We start from the raw sequence: 20,451 nt of genomic DNA, 5'->3' as shown, positions 1-20,451 counted from the left end.
AATTAGAATACACTCAAAGGGGGAGGGGGGGGGGGTGACGTGAAGATTCGAGCAGTCTGCCTGCCTAGATTGGCGACACGTTGCTCGAGAAAGGGGAGGAAAGGGGGTAGGGGAAGGCCTCACACGTCTGGTTCTAACAGTTTCCTGCACTACGACCGACGGTGAGGGTTCACTGCCTTTAGAAAGTTCAGCACTGAAGGCCTCGTCTACTTACGTTGTTGTCAAGGTATCCGTTGCCATCCGTATCGTATAGTCTGAACATGACTGCAAGTGTAATCAAATGATAATTATCCACAATGTTCAATACACTGGTGGAGACAAACCATGCTATGAATCTGTAACAGTATTATAACCATTAAGTATACAATCCACCTTCAAGTGACTTGCCATGAACTATCGCGGGAACAAGCGGAAAAGTTTTACAAAAACGTTCCTTTTGAAAACCTGTCCAAAAACACTGAAAGAAATGCCACAGCACCGACGCATTTCATGATTCATGCATGCAGAACAGTTCGTTTTAAGATTTTTGCAGCCACGTGCCGTTAATTCATCGCTGTGGAGCAACCAAGTCTTACGCATAGTGGGACCTATATAACCAAGTTCTAAATACATTAAGTGATTGGAAAAAAGAAAGAAAAGTGGAGACGTTAACACACAAAGATACATAAAAAAAAAGGAAGGCGAAATACATAATCTTCATAGTTTAGAACAGTTAACCACACGTAAGAAAACACGAAATAAAGGTTTGATACCACTATCAGGGGTCGGGAACCCTTACAATCTCAAGGGCCATATTCCCCCCCCCCCTTTTGTCGACCACTTTTTCCAAGGGCCGCAAAAGATATTTGACCTCGCTACAAACTAAGTCTAAACTAGTCCGCCGAAATTATTAATCGTTGCTAAATAACAAGCTGAGGATTCCTTTCTAACTATTGCTGTATAAAAAGTGTAACTGGACCGGAATCTTGAATTTTCGATGGCCTGTTACATTCACAAAGTTATGGAAAGAGAATACGACAAACACATTTTCTTAATTTTATTAAGAGCGGGAAAGGCAACACAGAGAGCGCGCTGTTGCCTGAGGAATTCACCCGCCTGCCGTGCCGCGCTCTCTGCCAGTCTGATAACGATAAGCATCGGGATTTGTGTCGTCTGTGTGGTCATTTGTGTGGTCTGCGCTGGGGCTAGTACTTTTCCCAGAAATCGACTTCTGGGGGGGGGGGGGGAGGATACCGAGCTTCGAAGGGGGTATATATTTATGGATACAGCTTTATGGGTATATGAATTGGTAGCCGAACTATACTGGGCAATCAGAAATTTAAGGAGGGGGGGTGTTGCGAAGAATCAGGGGGTAGGAAAATCCCTGTGTCCGATGCCTGCAGGGATTTTTCCAGCACCCCCCCCCCCCCCCCCCCGTAATACCTCCCCCAAAAATCTTGCCAAAAATGAAAGGCTCAAAAAGCCAGACAAGCAGCAAATATGGGTGTCACAGTTCTTCTACGGAACACCTACACCCGCCTGAAATGAAAATCTTGGTAATATCCTTATACAGGCAACAGATCTTAGTTTAGACAGAAAAATAATGATTTCTACAGCACGCCCAACTTCGCGGTTGACAACGATGGTTTAGTTGTGACTCGTCTTACAAGCCTGTCTTACGAAAAACTAAATTGTGCGCACATTGCATAGTTTTACAATCGGCAAAGTGTTTATATCGGCATGGTTCTGAAGTTAACCGTACTCACATTCTAGCTTGTCCTCTGGACGCCCTGCTTCCATAAGGGAAAGGTAACAGATGATGTCCTTCAGAGGAACACGGACCGTGTGCACGTCCACATGGCTACTCGTCTTACGAAGAGGCTTCAGGTCCACTGCCAACAATCCAACCCTTAAGCCAATACTACCACAAATTCGTAGAGCTCTTAGACACCAAGGATAACAAATGCGCTCGGTATTCCTCAAATAGAAGTCATGTCACTCCACAACACTTTCAATCGGTCAGTCAATAAGGAACAGGGTTTGAAAAACAGATGCTAACGTGTAAATGGTGACAGATAACAGAGCTTTAATTGTAGCGTATACGCAATCCATTGCTGACTCAAGGAAATAGTGTGCCCAATCTGTGGGCGGCGTTCAGCCGGTGCTAGCACCCGGTTCACGTGTGCACCCGGAGTGTGTACCTGCTATTTCCTTGCGTACAGAATACGCCCTAATAAAGGCGAGTTGCGCTCAAATGAAAGATAGTAGACGCAGTGAATCGTAGTTTGTTGGTTGATTAGGTTAGGGAAAGTTTGGGAAGATGAGTACAAGATGTTCTGTGGCTCATCTCAGAGAGTCAACAATACAATAGCAGCAGAGACGACGTAAATAGGTTAAGTAATCGTCCTCTGGCTGAGTAGAAATCGTATTAGCATACGAATCTAGGTTTTCCTTTTTCATATATTTTTTATCATGCAGTAATGAGGGAAAACCTGAACAAGTCACTGTTGGTCGAGTAGTATAGAACAGAGCATAGCTTCAGGAAGTGGACGTTACTGGTACACTGTCATCCTCGTAGTACAGAATCGCATCGGGTTACAAAAGAAGCTAAGACCGTGGTTTGGGGCGATCAATAAGCAAGAGGGAATACAGACGGCGGTTATAATTTGGTTACTGCCTACTTCCGCTGACTGACAGGATTGATCCAGGGCCATTGGCTGTTCTATTAAGATGGTTTGTAGGCTTGTCGGAAATATCTGGTTTCTGCTTCTACTTTCGAAGGCGTAGACGGCCAAAATGCTCGTTAGAGCAATTCAATTAGCGACGGCGCACCGTCACAGCTTGAAGCATACCATTGTGGACGAGTAAGGAGCTGTTTGACTTTCTGGAGGAATTCCTGGAAACCTGGCTTTGGTTCGGGGAGGAGTCCGTAGAGTCACCGTAGTTCTGCGTTACCGTCACCACAGGGTGAATTGAGGCGCTTCCTGTAAAATGTATCTAATGAAACCCCCACTGTATACCATTTTTTTTTCCTTTGCCACCTCAACCACGGTCAACAAAGCACTGTAACCGACGTTCTTAAGCGTCGTTTATTTGCATGCAGACCTTCTCCACTAAAACAGATTATGCTTCAATAGCACCTTGGAAAGGAAGATGTAGCATCGGATGGTTTTACTAATTAGTTGCGAAGCGTCGTCTCAACGAAATGGCGCTGTCTTTCACATAGGTGTATTATCTTATTCGTGCAAACGTACGTTCAGTTGTGGCACTCCGAGGCATGAGGATCGTTATGCTCCAATAGTTATCAACATACCCAAGAAAAGAAGTTAGCTGAAGAAGCACTGTGTTCAGCGACTATGCTGTGCACTGAGTACGGGAAAGCATGATAGAAATAAAAAAAGTAGTTGAAAGCCCGCACTAGTGCATCTAGCTGCTCCGTAACTCTTGATAATAACTGATAAAACGTGGCTATACGTCGCAAGACAACTACGATCATGAGCGACACCACAGATCTCTTGGATTTAAAACAAGCTGTTGCTTTCTGGATATTTTGTACCTTTCAGCCTTGTGTGATTTTTTATGAGATGGCTGCAGCACGTGTGTCGTTCCGCACCAGGTGCAACGCGGGTTGCCTCCGCTGTCTCGACCAGTTCTTTAGAACGTTTACTGCGTTAAATGGTCGACAGCCTAGGGCATCCAGCAAACCCTTCAATCTGTGCGTGCTGGTTATGAGATGAAAACATACCCGTTCTTGTTCTGGCAGAGCTGTCGCCGTCGTTTCGCAGGTGTCCTCCGATGCTGTGCAGTCTCTCGGTGAGTCCGTGGAGGCGTTCTGCGAAGCCTACATGGTGCGGTTTGCTCTCTTCGCGCCGCTGTTCTCCAGTGACGGCCAACACAGCTGACGGAGGCACCACCGTTAGGGACTGCTTGGCCAGCTCGGGTAGCGACCCACTGTGCTGCGTGTGCGACGTGATGGGCGCGCACGCAGTCGTGGACGTCACCGCCGCCATCTTCAAAGCCACACGCAACGCAACCAAGCGATTCTCGTTAGTTAACACGTGCAACAAGTCGTTTCGTGAAATACTAAAGATGAGATGGTCTCGAGAACAACAACAACTACTACATGAATGACGATGGGAGGAGGTGATTCACCGCCACAATTGCGGTACCATACCTCAGTGCATGTGGGTTAACATATGAGGTGGATGACGATGAAAACGATGAGGCATACACACTCGCACACACACATGACACACGCAAACACGCAAGACACACGCATGACATGTCTCGAGAAATCTACTGAGAAGTATGAGAAATGAAGCACAAAGGAACCGTACACGCACAAAGGAAGAAACAAGCACGCAAAACAAACGACAGACACGTAAACTTGGCCTTCCTTTTGTAAGCCAATTTTCCTCCGAAGGAATCGAATTCATGCCTGTAGTAGTGACAGCTTTAGAGACACCACGTCGTGACTAGTACATTATTAAAGGGGCATTAAAGTGAAAAAAAAAATATCCTCGTGGATCCAAGGCTGCCTTCACCGTGGCCATATAAAAGGAACTAAATTCACTCATTGCGTCGCCCGTGATTTTATCGCGAAGGAAGCTGCAATTTACGCTTTCTCTTTTCTGAAGAGGCAAGGGTGCCTTCCATTGGTTTCCTCAAACGATCAACAGCCATGATTGGCAAATCGTTTGCGGATACCAATGGGAGGCCGACTCGCATTGTGGTTCCTCTTGAGAAGCAGACAAGAGCGAAAGCGTCGATTGCGGTTTCCTTCACGCTTAACTCACGAACGACCCAACGGGTCAATCCTGTTCCTTTTGTATTACTGTCAACGTAACGGCATCCTTGATTCCGCGAGAGGAATTTTTTGCACTTTAATATACCTTTAAACAAAATTTATATAAATAGCTATCTTGTTTGTATTAAAACATAGAGAAGGTGCGACGCCGTATGCATCCGTGCCTGTCTCCAAACAGCCGTCACATGTGCACACAGGAGGACAAGCCTCCGATGACATCCGTGTGATTTCTTACTCGCTGTTTTCACATTAATCACGATTATCCGCATTTCCGAGTATTGCCCAGGCACGAGAGGGACAATAGTCGCTCGGCACGTCATGAAAGAACTGCCAGTTTACAGCACGCAGGAAGAGCGAGAGAGTTTCCAAGTTACGAAACGAATGGCATGTAGGGTTGCACGAAAACTCGCTCAATGCGCCATTCTATCAGGAGCAGAGGTGGGCAAATGCTCTCTCTCACGATCATTGCCCTCAACTTAATTTCCTTCAACAGAGCTTTCTCCTCACCTCACCTCACCTCACATTTGTTTCTAAGTTGATAAGTGATAAGCTGGAACAATCACAACATCACACCCCGACAGTGCACAGAAGCTAATAAACAGATTACAAAGAACACTGTGCAGTAAAATGCACAAGCGCAGTCAAAGCTGCATCCCTGCTGCATTTTTGTGTGTTGTGTTTTTGCCTAGCCTGCTGTTGTCTCATTGACTTCACTGACTATCGACCCCTATTAGCGTCGTTCGTCATCTCATCATCAGGACACATCTCACCCTGTCCATTGTGTCTTGGGGTAGCGGGCCGCACCTTATGTGGCGATTTCCCCATCCGTCATCATTAATTTATGTGTCGTTGTTGTTGTTAAATCCCTCTTGCTGGAGGGCCAGACACCTAACGCCTTTGCAGTGTCAAAAGGTCTACCGTCCAGTCGGTCGAGAGCGGCCTTCAATGATGAACGTTGAGTGGCATATCTATTACAGTGGATAAGGATGTCTTCTGTGTCCTCCGCAGCGGCCCACGTTAACCCTTTCGGCCCTGGCGTCGTCAAAATCGGACAGGTCAGAAAAAGTGCTCGTGCGGCTCGGAAACAAAACCGAAACCACTGGAACCGACATAGAACTGCATGTTGAGCATCCCACGCGTCGACGAGACGAAGACGAAGACGCGTGCCGAGACGAAGACCAAGGCGTTGCGAAGACGAAGTGCTAAAAATGGCGGAGGTGGGTCGTGGTCATGAACGCGGAATGCATTAACTTTGTCATTTTATTACGGCTTTCTCTACAGGGTAACGACATTTACGACATAAAGTGAGACCTACGAAACATCACTGCGTTGAGAAACTGATCGGTACGCGCTTACCTTTTGTATTCCGGGGTATTAACCACTTGGGCGATTTCGACACCATCAGGGCTGTTGTGCAAATAGGGCGCGTATGTCGATGGTTCATGCAGCACTTGTCGCATAACTTGCGATCATCTTCGTGATTTTGGTACTTTCTCATGATTTTGAAATAGTGGCCTTCCAGACCATCACTCTGGGGGGAGGGGGGTGGGGCTCTTTCTCGAAGGACGTACATTAGGGGGAGCACATGCCTTATTGCTGGATTAGGTCGGGGCGACGCGAGGGGGTGATCGAGTGAAGGCAGCGAAAAGAGCACAGAAGTGTATGAGGGCACGCGTAGTGAACCAGCGTGATAATGAGAAGAAATGTGCGCCAGGGTCACATCTCTTCTCAGCTGACAGCTTGACCAGGTGACAGGTGACCATATCGATGCATTTCTTTTCGGAGTTCATACCAAAAAGCGTGTTGCTCATGGAATAAATTATCCAATGTTCGGTCCAGGTTTTTTGCAAGACCCCCATGCTTGGGATTCTGGATAAACCACAGCACCCTGCTGTCTGTTTTGGGAAGAATGCGTTACTCTATGTCGGTGGAGCAAGCCTGACAAATGCTATGCAAGACCTATATTACCCAGTTGTCGTAAGTGAGTATAAGTACAACATAGAAACCGTCGATAAAAATCCTAATAGTTGTAAGTAAAACCTACGAAAACGACGCAATCAAGTAAACCCTACGAATAATTTTGGTTTCGTACCAATACCTCAACAATGTATCACGTGAAGACGGTTTAGACATCATATGTTCATGCTGCTTGTATTCGTCGTCATTAAACGCGCGTTCAGTCAGTCCTACCATTCACTAGACTCGCAGCCTTCGTCTACCATATGCCCCCGCAGTCGACAACCATTGAGCCCTGGTGTCCTGTTTTGACGACACGTAGCCATTTTACGAAATAACTATGAACTGAATATTTTTTTGGTGTAAGCATACTATATGGGTGCACAGTACTAACAAAAAGTAAATTTTAAAAGATCTGGCTCAAAATAAATAATTCCAGGGCCGAAAGGGTTAAGCAGTTCGCCGAGTTTCTAAGAGTTTATTTCTTTATTTAAGTACGTTAAAGACCCCCAAGGGGTATTACATAACGGAGTGGAGAGAAGCACATAAGAAAAGTACAATAGAAACGCGTAACAAAAGTATTACAAAAAGTGAAAAATGAAATATCAAGTTGATAAGGGAAGAAGACCATATGTACCATGGGAAGAGCATGATGAACCTGAAACCCTGGAATGGAGGACGGCAGCCTTAAGACCATCAGGGTCGTGTGTACAAGCAACATGTTCAGGTAAGAGATTCCAGTCACTAATTGTTTTAGGAAAGAATGATTTTAGCAAGGAAGTGGTGTTACAATGGGGTAGCTTAATCTTATGGATGTGGTCCAGACGAGATGAAATGTAGTTAGCAGGGACTAGGAGACGAGGAGATGAGGTGAGGATGAGGACGTCATCATGTCCATCTGCCCTCGTGAGGATGCCCACCTCTGATGAGGAGCGACCATGTGAAACATTGCTTTGGTTTAACTCGAGTGTCACGGAATGGGGGGCATGCAAAACACCTTCGGGAAGAAGATAGTATATCTTTGTGTTTGAAGAAGAATGGTACGACGGACTTGGTTGCTACAAGCTGGAAACGGGAAGCAATGGCCAAGATGGAGTACTCAATATGTTTTCGCTGAACATACATAACGATAACACACATACATAACGATACGATGATGAGATGGGGTTGATGCCAGCCAGCAGGCTGGGCGCTGCCCCAGGGACACTTGTACATAATGAGAGATGATGATGAAGATGATGAGGGTTCCGGTAATCAAAGCAGGGTGGAGAGGACTGTGGCAACTGAATTTGGGAATAACATCCTGCAAAATGAGGAATGTCCGAAGCGGAATAACTTTGGAAGCACTAGCGGTTTCTACTGGCGTGACTCTAGTGGAAGAGGAGCTCCCACTTGACCGAGTCCGTTAACGTCACGCCACTAGCCACCTGATTGGTACTACCATCGTCTCCCGCCTTGCGACTGAACGCCACTGGTTCTTATGCAGAACGATCTGCAAAAACTCGTAACCTCGTGCGTTTTCTCTAAGAAATGGGAAATGCGCAAAGACCTCTCTAGCGTGGCTCTCGCCCACAGTGCACTTCGGTCTCATCGGTTTCATTCACCCTGTACATGCCTCACCTTCACCCCTTTAATTACTTTCTTTTGCTATTGCCGTGACGACGCTCACTCGCGTGTGGCCTAGCCAACAACGACAATCATATTTCGGCATTACCCCCCCCCCCACCCCCCATGAATGCCACTGAGTAAACTCAAAAGTAAGGAAGGTATGGTTCACAATATTCCCCTCAAGTCCCGAAATCCCTGGATATCGGCATGGGAAGAACAACCCGGCATTTCAGGATATCCCCGGTAGGGACATCACTTTGTAATGAGTTATCCTCCTCAACACTGCTCAAGAGTTATATCACATATCTAGGGTTACATGTTTTCGGAGTTTATCTTTTACCATATTCGGAGGGTGTTTGTCGGATATTATTATTTTCCGATAATTCGTCGTTTTTCATCGTTTATTTTTTTTTTTACAAATGAGTTAATATCCGAAAAACGACGGTTGTGATACGAGATCCCCATCATACGAGATCCTCCCAGAAAGAATGAGAAGCTGCCGTGCAATTACGCTTACTATTAATCCGCAGAACTTTCAGAGGACGACATCTGTGCCACGATCACCCAGCTACGTCATTATCTCCAAATCGGCATATCCCGTGACAAAGTCCCAAGGCAGCAATTTTTAAGATAACAATTTCTACGTCATCTGTGCTGTCTTGTCCACTTTTTGAGGGGGAGCGGAAAGCATGATTCTGGCGGGATAAAGGGAAAGAAGAACCCTAGGCGCTTGACGTTCTCCGAGAAAACCTGACGAATTGCCGAAATGGTCCCAAAGCACCCTCATGTAAAGTGGAGACTCTAAATCAGTGACTCCAATGTCAGGGTGCCTCTAGGCAAGGATGGAGGTAAGACGCACTTCACGGATGCTTCGCGCGTTGTTAGTGTGAAAGACTGCTGCTCCTTGTTGAGGGGGCTGGCAACCCGCCATCAGAGGGAATTTCGACACGAAAGGAAAACAACGCCGTCAATCAGTCATCAGGGCATGGCTTTTCTTGATGAGCTCTCCGTTGCTGGAAACCTGCGAAACCGGAGTTTTCCGGATAAACACGAATTGCTTAAAATCGGTGCCTGGGCTAACAGGGAAGAAAGGCAACGTCGATGCATGCGTGACGAAGCAGCTCACTCTCGATATGATGAGCTCGTGTTATGAGACTTCCACCGCAGTTTTCAGTCACGGACGGCTCAACCACGAGGGGAAGTTCGTCGTCGGCCTTTGTCATTCCCTCCGAGTCAATTTCAGATGGCCATCATCTCTCACATAAAACATCGTCAACATGCGCTGAGCTTTATGCTATTCTTTCCGCCTTGCGGAAAATCACTGACAGCCCCGTTCGCTCCTGGGTCGTCTTTACGGGTTCCAGATCTGCGCTGCAATGTGTGGCAACTATGGGACTTCGCCGCTTCCTCAGTCCTGTGGTCATTGAAATTCTACAAGTATACAAGAAAGCAAGCGCACAGGGCCACTCTATCGTCTTTCAGTGGATGACGGGTCATGTGGGCATCAGCGGAAACAAGGACGCAGATTGAATAGCCGCAGGCGCGCACCAGTACACCCGTCGTGTCCCCATCATATTGTTTCGGGGGGATCGCCGTTTCCTCGTCTCAAGCCTCACTGGCCCCATGATGCAGTCTCAATGGCAACGTGACATCACCACCCACTCTCTGCTTTACCCTGTTGACCAAACATTGTCCCTTACTCTCCCCCGCCGAATGCCACGTTCCTTTACCACAGTATTCCACCGCGTGAGACTTAATGTGGCTTTTACACCAGCTTTCAACCACCTCCTCGGTGTCGGCGCGTCCAGCCTCTGTTCCACATGTGGTGTGCGCGGTGACCTCCATCACGTCCTCCTGGTCTGCGGACAGTACGAGCGCGAGCGCGCCCTCATGGAAACTGCTCTCCAACGCGTCGATCAACATCAGTTCGACTTAGCCAAAATTCTCGGGCCATGGTCGGACACCTCACGTCTGATGCAAGGCCTACGAGCTGTTGCTCAGTTCCTCTCCAGCACTGGATTAATGGACGAACTCTAATAGGACACCTTTCCATCATCATCACTTTCTCATCCCTTCCACAAGCGCAATGGGGTAGTGTACAGCCATAACGGCGGAGAATGACCGACCACATCATCATCCCATTTAACTGTGTGTGTGTGTTAAAATCTTACCGGAGCATGTTTTTCGGATTTTTTTTTTCATAAACCCGAGGGCCCAGAATCCTACACATATCGCACAGCCTCTCGCAGGGCGCATAGGCGTGGACTATTTTCTTGTAAGAACGTACAGAAGTTAGATTAGATTAGAAGTAGAAAGAAAAAAATGAAACGTAGGTCGCACCGGTGCGACCTGCTGTTTCATGACGCTTGATGTGTGAAAGCATTGAGTGGTTTAAAACGTAAATCACACAAGTACAGAAGTTAATTACTATGTCTTCAACCAGTTCTTAGGACAACATTCAGCCTGAAGCTGCTAATAAGTTGCCCTATGCTTGTGCAGCAGCTGCATTAATTAAATGGGAAGATATCACTGCACTTGGCGATATATAGCCAGGAAAACCTGCGCAACATGGGTTTACGCAACGAGACTGCTCCAAATGAGACAGTAATAAACGTGCGCTCATACGAGGCACAGCCACCACGCAGGAATCCAATCTGTGGTAACCCTTTTAGTGCGTAGAATGCAAGACGAAACACACCGTAGAAACAAACCCTGTCGTTAGCATGCTATACGTACACCATGCTCTGCTCTGCAGAGAAGATGCGGTTACAGTCGAATTGTTAATGCGGAGAAACGGCACAAGAATGAAGAAACACCACTGGAGCAGAATCCAAAAATAATAATATGCGTATTATTTTCTAGCACTTCCCTTTTTTGAAGTTTGATCAAGTTTTCCCGAAACACACTTTAACACGGCTGAATAGCGTTTCACACACATTCCGACGTCGATAGGTCTGCGTCAGCGCATGGAACAGGTGGTTAGATGACCTCGCGCATAAAATAAAATAAGAACCCACTGCATGTAGCGAACTCGAAACGAGGCTAGGGGGATTATGACACTTTGATATATGTTGGTCAGTAAAGCTTGCACTGGACTACAGAGTCGGGAACAGTTTTTTTTTTTCTCTTTTGTGTTTGTTTTTTTGTCATGCGTCGTGCCTGGCCAGATACAAACTCCGGCATCGAGCTTTGCATCTGAGGAGCGAGAGACTCAGCCTTTTGGTTCTTGTAAGCACGTGACCTCTCCCGCTGCTGCCTCACTGGCGGAGCTGATGTCACAGACACACGAGTTTCAGTATCCGCTGTGCCAATTTTCTACTCGTCTATTGCCCCACGACACAAGTAAACGTTTTGCCCACGTATATCCATGGTAACTCGGGGCGATGTGTCCCAACCCTTCAAGCGAACAACCACTAAAATACAAATCCCGCGCGCCACCTCTACAGGACATGCGCACTTGTCACGCTTACCGTCGTCATCAAACATCTAGAACGTTCGATGAAAGATCAAGTGGAAACAGACCAGTCAGAGAAAATACACTCTAAAAATAAAAAAAAAGCGCGAAAAGGTGGTAACCTCTATAGTTACTACCTAGGTCAACATAGCGTCTGATAAAGGGTGTAAAAGGGTGGTAAAATCAATTATCATAAATTGCTACAAAAAGGCGTACGCACCCGTCGCTCACCGAATCAGAAGCGGTCACCCCATCGTTCGTGGCAGTGGTTGACGCAGAACGTGCTATGCGGTGAAGTTCTGTTTTCAGAATGAGGTAGCAGGTAGAACTTTGCAACATTTTAGGCACAACATATGCGACGACTATTACCTCCTAAAAGGTGTAACTGCTCCACCCTTTTTTCTAAGAGTGTAGCATAGTGCCTCGAAATGACGCATCGTGTTTTAGAGCATAAATGGTCTGTAATGCTGTACAATGTCCATGTATCGTTTTCTTAGTGAATGCGTCATACCATTCGTAACAGGCTGATGAGTGACAGTGCCGCCATTTGATTATTTTCGTTTCCTGCGACGTGCCCCTCCTTCGTGGGTCCCGTCCTCTGTAATTTGTACTCAGTCTTGTGTCTCCTTTTGTTTTTCTTTTACCTCAATCTCAAGGAAATGTTACCTTCATTGGACACATTGGTTCTTCCGTGAGGCTCATCAACCAAATTACAGCCAGCAGTGTGGTAGAGCAGTGTGGTTGCTGCTATTGTTGGCTCTCGCGTAAAATTTCTGCGCGAAACTTTGCATCTCTCGTCGATTGTTTTCCAAACTTCGGCTGCGATGGTTTGGTGTCGCCAACCATCGCAAACCATCGATCGCACACCAAACCATCGATGGTTTGGAGTGTTTGGTGGATGTGTTCGCTTCCAATCGCGAACACATATTTCGATAAAAGCTACGTATCCTTTTTTTTTTAATGCTGCCGCTTCACTTAAAAAAAAAAAAAAACACGTTAGCGCCGCGAAGCAACCGTGGCTATGAGAGGCGTACGGACATGGATAGATTGGAAAGAGGACAGCAGAAAGGAGGTGGAGACAGGGGTGTTAGTATGCGTTCTGGGCAGACTTCAGGATGAACTGTGCCGACATTCATCTGGAAATTTTTCGGAAAACCCTGGGAAAACCTCAGACAGCACAGCCGATGGCAGGATTCAAACCTACCACCTCCCAGTCTTTAGCACAACCTTTGCTATCACCAACGAGCGAACACCTTAGCCCACTTGGCCGCTGGTCCACTCTACTTTGAACGATAGTTCTAGATATCCGTAGCGAGTAAAGTGCGGCTTTTTAAAATGCACATCCTCCATCGAGGAACACTCGTTTTCATTTGCAACTGCGGGAACATGCAGCACGGTAAGGAGCTGACTTTTAGAAAAGGCACGCAGTAGGTTCAGGTGAGGGCAAACAAAGTATGATAAAGACATTTACTACTATCTATCCAGATTATCGTAATAAGGCTTCGTCCGAAAGGTCTGCTAACATATAAGGGGGTGAGTGATAAATCTATACCGCGTTCAAGCTTGTATCGTTTCATACGCGAAACCTCATTACGGCTAGTTGCGCTACCTTGAAATGGTAGCTATGGAAGACGCGCTGAAAGAGAATGCGACAGCCCGGCGCATATTCAGGCTAGAACTTATTCAGTCTAGGGAAAATACGTTAGGAAAACGTGTTCGAAACATGCAATCGTGGCATTAATTTAAAGCGCATTTTTCGAATCTTTCACCGCAAGTCTGTCACACCTAAACTACAATCTGTTCATTAAAATGTACATGCCGCAGACAATAGAAAGGAAAGTAATGGCATTACTATACCGTCACCATCTGGCGGGGCCACATGGAAGAGCAATAACGCCTGTATTGCTATATAGCAGTCGGAATTTCGGACTATGTTAAATACAGGGGTACATAGACGTGTGCAACCATTGTGCACACTCTCGCATGTATGTAGCTCGTCTCATGTTGGTATGAACGGATCATTAAGGACCCCGTTGTTTTACGACGATTTTGGAAGCGGCAAATAACACAGGAACTCTGTAAAGGGTGCTCCGCCTCACGAAGGCGTCAAATGAGGCGGAGCCCGCAGTGCAGGGGCGCGGCCTTGCGCTTGGTGCATTTCTAACACAGGAAATGTCACATCGCAAACGCTCAGCATCTTTCCAGTCAATATCTTTGTGCTATAATTCGGGTTCCGGGTTTTCGGACTTATCCTGCGAAAGCCCGTAGATGACGACGCGCCACTATTACTGCGCGCCATAGCACAAGCCAGTGAGGTCTATCGGCAACGTCCTGGAGTGAAGCCACGGCTTGAGAAGCTCCTGAGCTCATCCTGCCCTCCGGGACATTCCGTCATCCTCAATCAGGATTCATGTAGGGGAGCACTATTCTCTCTATAAAAGCTTTTGCCATGAATGCGGAGATGTGATCTCCACAGTATTACATCTCCGGTGGCCGACCGGATGAACTACTATCCCCATAAGTTACGACGCACCCGCGTGTGTGATATTTCATTTGCGTGCGTCATGTGTGTGTGCGAGCGTGTGTGCTTTATCTTTCTCATCGTCGTCCCACTCATATATTAACCCACATGCACAGAGGTATGGTACCGCAATAGCTGCGTTGAATCACCTCATCCCATCGTCATTCATGTAGTTGTTATTCTCTATAAAAAGAAAGCATCGAGAAACATAAACCGGTACATTTTAACGCAATTTGGATTTATCCGAAAAACTCAGCTCTGGGGGTTGCAGTAACCGAGAGCTCACCAACAAAAGCCATGGGTTGACGACGGGTTCGTAGGGTTCGTTTCCCCTTGTGTCGAGATTGCCTCGCATCACGTATTACAAACCCTCGCGACGAAGAAAGGGTGGACGAATGTATGACAAGGAATCAACGATGAAGACCCCCTTCGAAACTACCGACGAGAATAAAGTGGAACTTCGACTGTGACCGTAATTTAACAACGTTCGGTGCAATAATACGGGGTGCGGCACTCAAGTGTGCCACATTTCCGTCACTTCATAAGTAAAGAATATAAAGTCCAACTCGCCTGAAGTTTTGCACAGTGAGAGCCATTTTCCAGAAGTTTTTTTTTTTTAGCATTCCTTGCGGACGTCGTCTGTTCGCGCACACAGGAGATAAAAATTGTTGGAACTTTTGACCCCATGCATTTTCTATGGCCTATTCCCGGTTATTTTGGGGACACTTCGTTGGCGAACCGCGTTTCACAACGAGTTTCGCCACATCACACACAGGTGGCCCAAGGCTTGCTCAAAGAGTTTCGGTTTTGGTTGGCGCCTTGCGAAACCTGTGTGTGATGTGGCAAAACTCGTTGTGAAACGCGGTTCGCCAACGAAGTGTCCCCAAAATAACCCAGAATAGGCCATAGAAAATGCATGGGGTCAAAAGTTCCAACAATTTTTATCTCCTGTGTGCGCGAACAGACGACGTCCGCAAGGAATGCTAAAAAAACCTTCTGGAAAACGGCTCTCACTGTGCAAAACTTTAGGCAAGTTGGACTTTATCTTCTTTTCTTATGAAGTGACGGAAATGTGGCACACTTGAGTGCCGCATCCCTCCAGAAAAACTAACTCACACCGACAGCACTGTGGAATACGAAAAATTTGTGAAAAACATAAGAGTTACAGCAGAAATTGTGATAGTCCATACATGGCTCAACAGCCAACAAACGAAGCACCCGTCGTTTGACGAGGAAGTAAAAACAGAAATCGAACAGCGTAATCTCAAATCGAGAACATCGAAGGAAAGTTCGAAATAAAGACAAAGAAGAACAAGAGCTAGCTTGGAAGAGGTATGTAGAACAAAAAGTGGCGGTAAAACTCCTTGTTGCAAAAAAAAGAAAAAAGAAAAAAAAAAGAAACAAGGCTCATAATAACAGAGTCAAAAACATGGTTTTGAAGGCAGGAAGAAAATCTGGAGACCTATTTCTGGCGTTATATTAAATCCCTACAAGAAGAGGACAAAGTCGTGAACCAGGAGGACATTACCATACACGGTACAAAAGAAAACGTGGATATCAAGAAACGCCTTAGCACATTATTTCAACGAACGGCAAACGATACTAAATAGCAGAGTAAAAATCAAACACACGGAATAAATACAGCAGAACAAAAATTCCAGACGAGATGACTCCTATGCCCAAAGATTAGACGACACAATAACGACTGGCGAACTTAAATACCACATTAAAAGATTACAAGCCAAAAAGGCGTCAGGCCCTGACGACATACCTAACGAACTCTTAAAGGTTTTATAAGTTACTGCATTAGACGCATTCCGACAATGCTACAACGACATAATCGCTACAAAAGAAATTCCCGAAGACTGGAAAGCATCAAGGACGAGACTTATGTGCAAGCCCGGAAAGCCAAGCTCTCAAATGGACGCATATCGCTAAATAACTATACAAAGTAATGTATACAAACTCTTCGTATCAATACTAAACGCCCGTCTCCGGAACTATTGCGATCACCATAACACTTTCTGCGAGATCCAAAATGGTTGCAGAAAAAACCGGCGCGCAAGTGACACTATATTTGTCCCAACACAACTCATAGAGCTAAAAAAAAAAAAGAAAAAAAGCGAAGATATATTATTGGTTCCTGGATCTCGAGAAGGCGTAGGACGCGATAGACCACAATATTATGACCAGTGAACTGACGGGAAAAGGTTTACATCAGGGCCAAATCAATCTAATAGAACAGCTATACGAAGGGTCCGAAACAGTTTATCAATTGCGTAGTTCTCCTTTCTTTTTTTCTGAATAACGCGTTCTGGAGTAGCCAGTCCCGAGTGGCTCGGGGGTAACATCTCAATTTTTTTCTTTTACAAATCAGTATCAGTTTATCAATTAGCAAACATAGGCATATAAGCATTGCGAAACATAAATCAGAGGCACTCAAAATGAAAGCTGGGTTAAGACAAGGGTGCCCACTGCGACCAACCCTATTCAACATATATTTGTCATTTTTTTTACATTTGCTTTTATTTAAATGTGCACATAACGGCATCGAGCCTTGTAATGTTACACATTGTAAACAAGAAGCATCCCAATAAAAACAACATCAGACATTAGAATCACTCTAATAGCTTAACAGAACTCCTGAATCGAGAAAATGTGTTTAAAATATCAACATCGTGTGGCATATGGTTGTAAGCAATTTGCAACCTGGATGATGGTAAAAGCTTCAATCGACTTAATGGATAAAATAGCGAAACCTGTCAGGAACGTCTAGTCTGCACATGAAATGCTAGAGCAGCAAGGAAGTCCCTACAAAATAAGGCACCATTAACAACTTTAAACAAAAAGAGAATATCACGTTCGTGTCTGCGGCTAAACAATGAAGAAATACCAAGCTTGCCCAAGAAAGTTTCATAATTATAATAACATGTACGCCCCAAATATCTATCGTAAACAATGCGGACAACGCGTCTCTGAACATTTTCAATTTTTAACGAATATATGTTGGGGAGACAGTTCCATACCACCGAAGCAAACTCTAATCTTGAGCGAACAATAGTGCAGAACAGGTATATAAGAAAATCACAATTTCTAAAGTGTCGAGTTATACGAGATATTACTCCAAGTAATTTCATTGCCGCATTTATAGTCAAGCATAGATGATCTCTGAACGACAACAAATAGTCTATATATACACCCAAGTCGCGGATTCCTGACACGCGGCAAATGATGTCGTCCTCAATGACATAATTAAATTTTATAATATCTCTCTTTCGTGACAATGTTAAGACTTTCAACTTAGTAGCATTAATTACAAGATCATTGCGACGGCACCAAATACCTATACTCCCAACATCATTTTGTTGCAGTCATCAATAGTACACACAGAGCGAAAGAGCTTAATGTCGTCTGCATACATCAGAATCCTAGAATGCTGAACGATCTTAACTATATCATTGATAAAGATAAAAAATAACCAGGGCCCAAGATATGAACCCTGCGGCACACCGGACCAGGAGATATATTCATCAGAGTAACTGCTCAATACTCGCACAACATTTTTCCGCGAGTCCAAATACGACCTAAACCAAAGCCAAAGTCTGCCACACACTCCATATTTGAGCAGCTTGTCGAGTAGTAGTACATGATTGACACGGTCAAAAGCTTTTGTTAGGTCAAAATACACAGTGTCAACCTGGTATTTTGGTGTCAATCTATATCAACAACCTTCTAGTACATGTGTAAAATGAATCAAAAGGAATAATTCTGGAGACGAAAACAATTACTGGGCAACAAATAGAAACGTCAGTTACAGCCCTCGCTTTCGCGTATGATATCGTGCTAATTGCACCGTCAGAACAAGATCTGCAGCATATGCTAAATATATGCACAGAAGAAGACCAGATAGATGGATTTAAATTCAACGCCTCAAAAACACAGTGGATGACATTTGGCATCAACTATCCAAGCAAAATGCAATTCACTCTTCAAGAGCAGCAAATAGCCTGTACCAAAGAATATCCCTTTAACTGTTTGCTCAACCATTTTGTTGAGCATGTTCAAAACCGGCGTTCTCTGAGGAGGAGAGCTATTGAAGAGTGCCGACACCTACATTTTATTTCTGAAATAATGTTCTGTTGTTTGACTAAATATCGTGACGATAGGTGTCCCGGGTGGCATCTAAAACGAAAGACGACGATCGCGCGCCAAAGTTACGGCGCTTTGGAGAAAGAGCGTCTTTGTGCAGGACATTTCCGCAGACAGAGATCAGGCAATGCATCCAAACTTTTTTTGGTAATAATATGGCCCTTTTAGCACGTACAGAAAAAAAAAACATCTCTCTTGTTTTATTGGGCTCTCTGCTAACACGCATTTCCAAACTCTACAAAATTGTCGAGGTGCCCGTTCAGGGGTAATGCAGTGAGTGAGAATTACATAGGTTTGGTGGATGCTCCATGTCGTTATTAGCTGTTTCTAAGGGTTCGTGGCATTGATTACCAGTCTATCAGCGGACTTTGGACCGGTTGAGCTCACTGACATCCGATTTGTATAAATTTTCACAATGGAAATTTCTAAACGGAGTGTTAGAGCGACCTGGCGCTTGCAGTTTTACACTTTTATGACTTGTTGAAGCTTTATAAACGCATTAAAAAAATATTTGACCGTGCGTTCTATTTGCGCCAGTTAAAGGGAATAAATACTTAGGGGTTTCCCTCACCAACGAAAAATATTATCTCCAAAAACACGAACTAAACCTAGTAAAACAGTCAAGTCGCCTCAAAGGACGTATTTGGAATTTGGCTAAACATTCCTATAAAAAACACAACGTGGGAAGATTGCTCTGGAAATCGACTGCCGTACCTGCGCTTATGTACGCAAATGCCCTTTGCAAATGAGTCTTTTCACCAACTACAATCAAGTCCCAGGATGGCCACCAGTGAGAACTCGGTAAATGGATCCTTGATGGCAACTTCGCAACAGCAAACGTGGCTATCCAGGGTGAAATGGGGTGGTCAACCTCCCGGACACGAGCCGCAAGATCAAAATCTCACTGTATAGGACGACTTATTCATCTGCCGGAACAATCATTACCGCAAGACGAATCTTCTACTACGTCAGATACTGCGGCATAAAAACGGACTGGATAAAAAAAAAATCAACCATTACGATAGAAAATACAGCAGGGGAACTAGACCCCACAAGTCCCAGAACGAAAGAGAACAGACAAAAATTACATCTGAAGGAATCAACACTCCTGAAATTAAAGATTGGAAAGAAACTGTCCGGAAAAAAAAAAAAAAAACAGTCTCAGGGAATACAACAGGTACAAGTCAAAACCAGGCGTCTCCCGCGAATACAGAGGCGACAGAGTGAGTGCCCTGCTTTTCCAGGCACGAACCGGGCGCCTGGCAACAAATGCAAGAAAAACCGAACTCTTTGGAGACGTCGATCCTACCTGCCAATTGTGGCAAGGCAGCAGAGACAGTACGCCACATCCTATTCGATTGTGACGAACTACGTACAAACTTAGGAGGAGCTGAGGAAATGGAAGACTGGGAGAGGGGACGCGATCGCTAAGCTACACCACGAACCCGAAACCGAAGAACCGACAGAGTAGCTCAGGCGAGCGCAACGAAGCCTACCCGAATGGGACAATACAGTCCATGAAAAAGACCGAGAGACACGGACACAGAAGACGTGTCTCTTGGTCTTATTCATGGATCTACACCAGCTAGCCTGCACCCTTTCCCTTGTTTCATTGGCACAATACAAATCGCCTCGCCAATACAAATACAATACAAATTCGCACAATACACACACACACACACACACAAATCCGCACAATACAAATACCCACTCTCCTTCTGAAAATAAAGTAGTAGGTGACAAAAAGAGCGAGAAATTCGGGATATTGTCCCCAAACAGATGTTGAATTGAAAATCACTGCGCACCTGTGACTTCATTTTCTGAAGTCTGATCTGTATTACAAGGGATTAGGTGCTCCCTACTCTACCCCACTCTAGTGGACCTCAGAGTAGGAAGTTCAGGTAGTTGGTGGATGTAGGTTGGAAACGAAGAGCCAAAGCATACAAGACAACACTGGATGCACTCAAACCGAGTCAA

At 45.3% G+C, this 20,451-nt stretch overlaps 1 protein-coding gene across 9 annotated transcripts in view; it reads right to left on the bottom strand.

Annotated features, from left to right (window-relative positions):
• Positions 1–20,451, bottom strand: part of LOC135385549 (diacylglycerol kinase 1-like) — a 479,846-nt gene that overhangs the window by 41,692 nt on the left and 417,703 nt on the right. For all 9 annotated transcript variants that reach the window (XM_064614920.1, XM_064614922.1, XM_064614919.1 and 6 more), the window contains 4 exons: positions 3,725–3,989; positions 2,832–2,963; positions 1,746–1,871; positions 215–264 (listed from right to left, as the gene is read on the bottom strand). In XM_064614920.1, the coding sequence (XP_064470990.1) occupies positions 215–264; positions 1,746–1,871; positions 2,832–2,963; positions 3,725–3,989 (573 nt within the window). The remainder of the gene's footprint in view (positions 1–214; positions 265–1,745; positions 1,872–2,831; positions 2,964–3,724; positions 3,990–20,451) is intronic.

Source organism: Ornithodoros turicata, chromosome 2 (genome assembly GCF_037126465.1).
Source record: "Ornithodoros turicata isolate Travis chromosome 2, ASM3712646v1, whole genome shotgun sequence".
Taxonomy (NCBI): Eukaryota; Metazoa; Arthropoda; class Arachnida; order Ixodida; family Argasidae; genus Ornithodoros; species Ornithodoros turicata.
The sequence above is the reverse complement of the archived record's forward strand: the minus strand, read 5'-3'. Positions and strand labels throughout refer to the sequence as shown.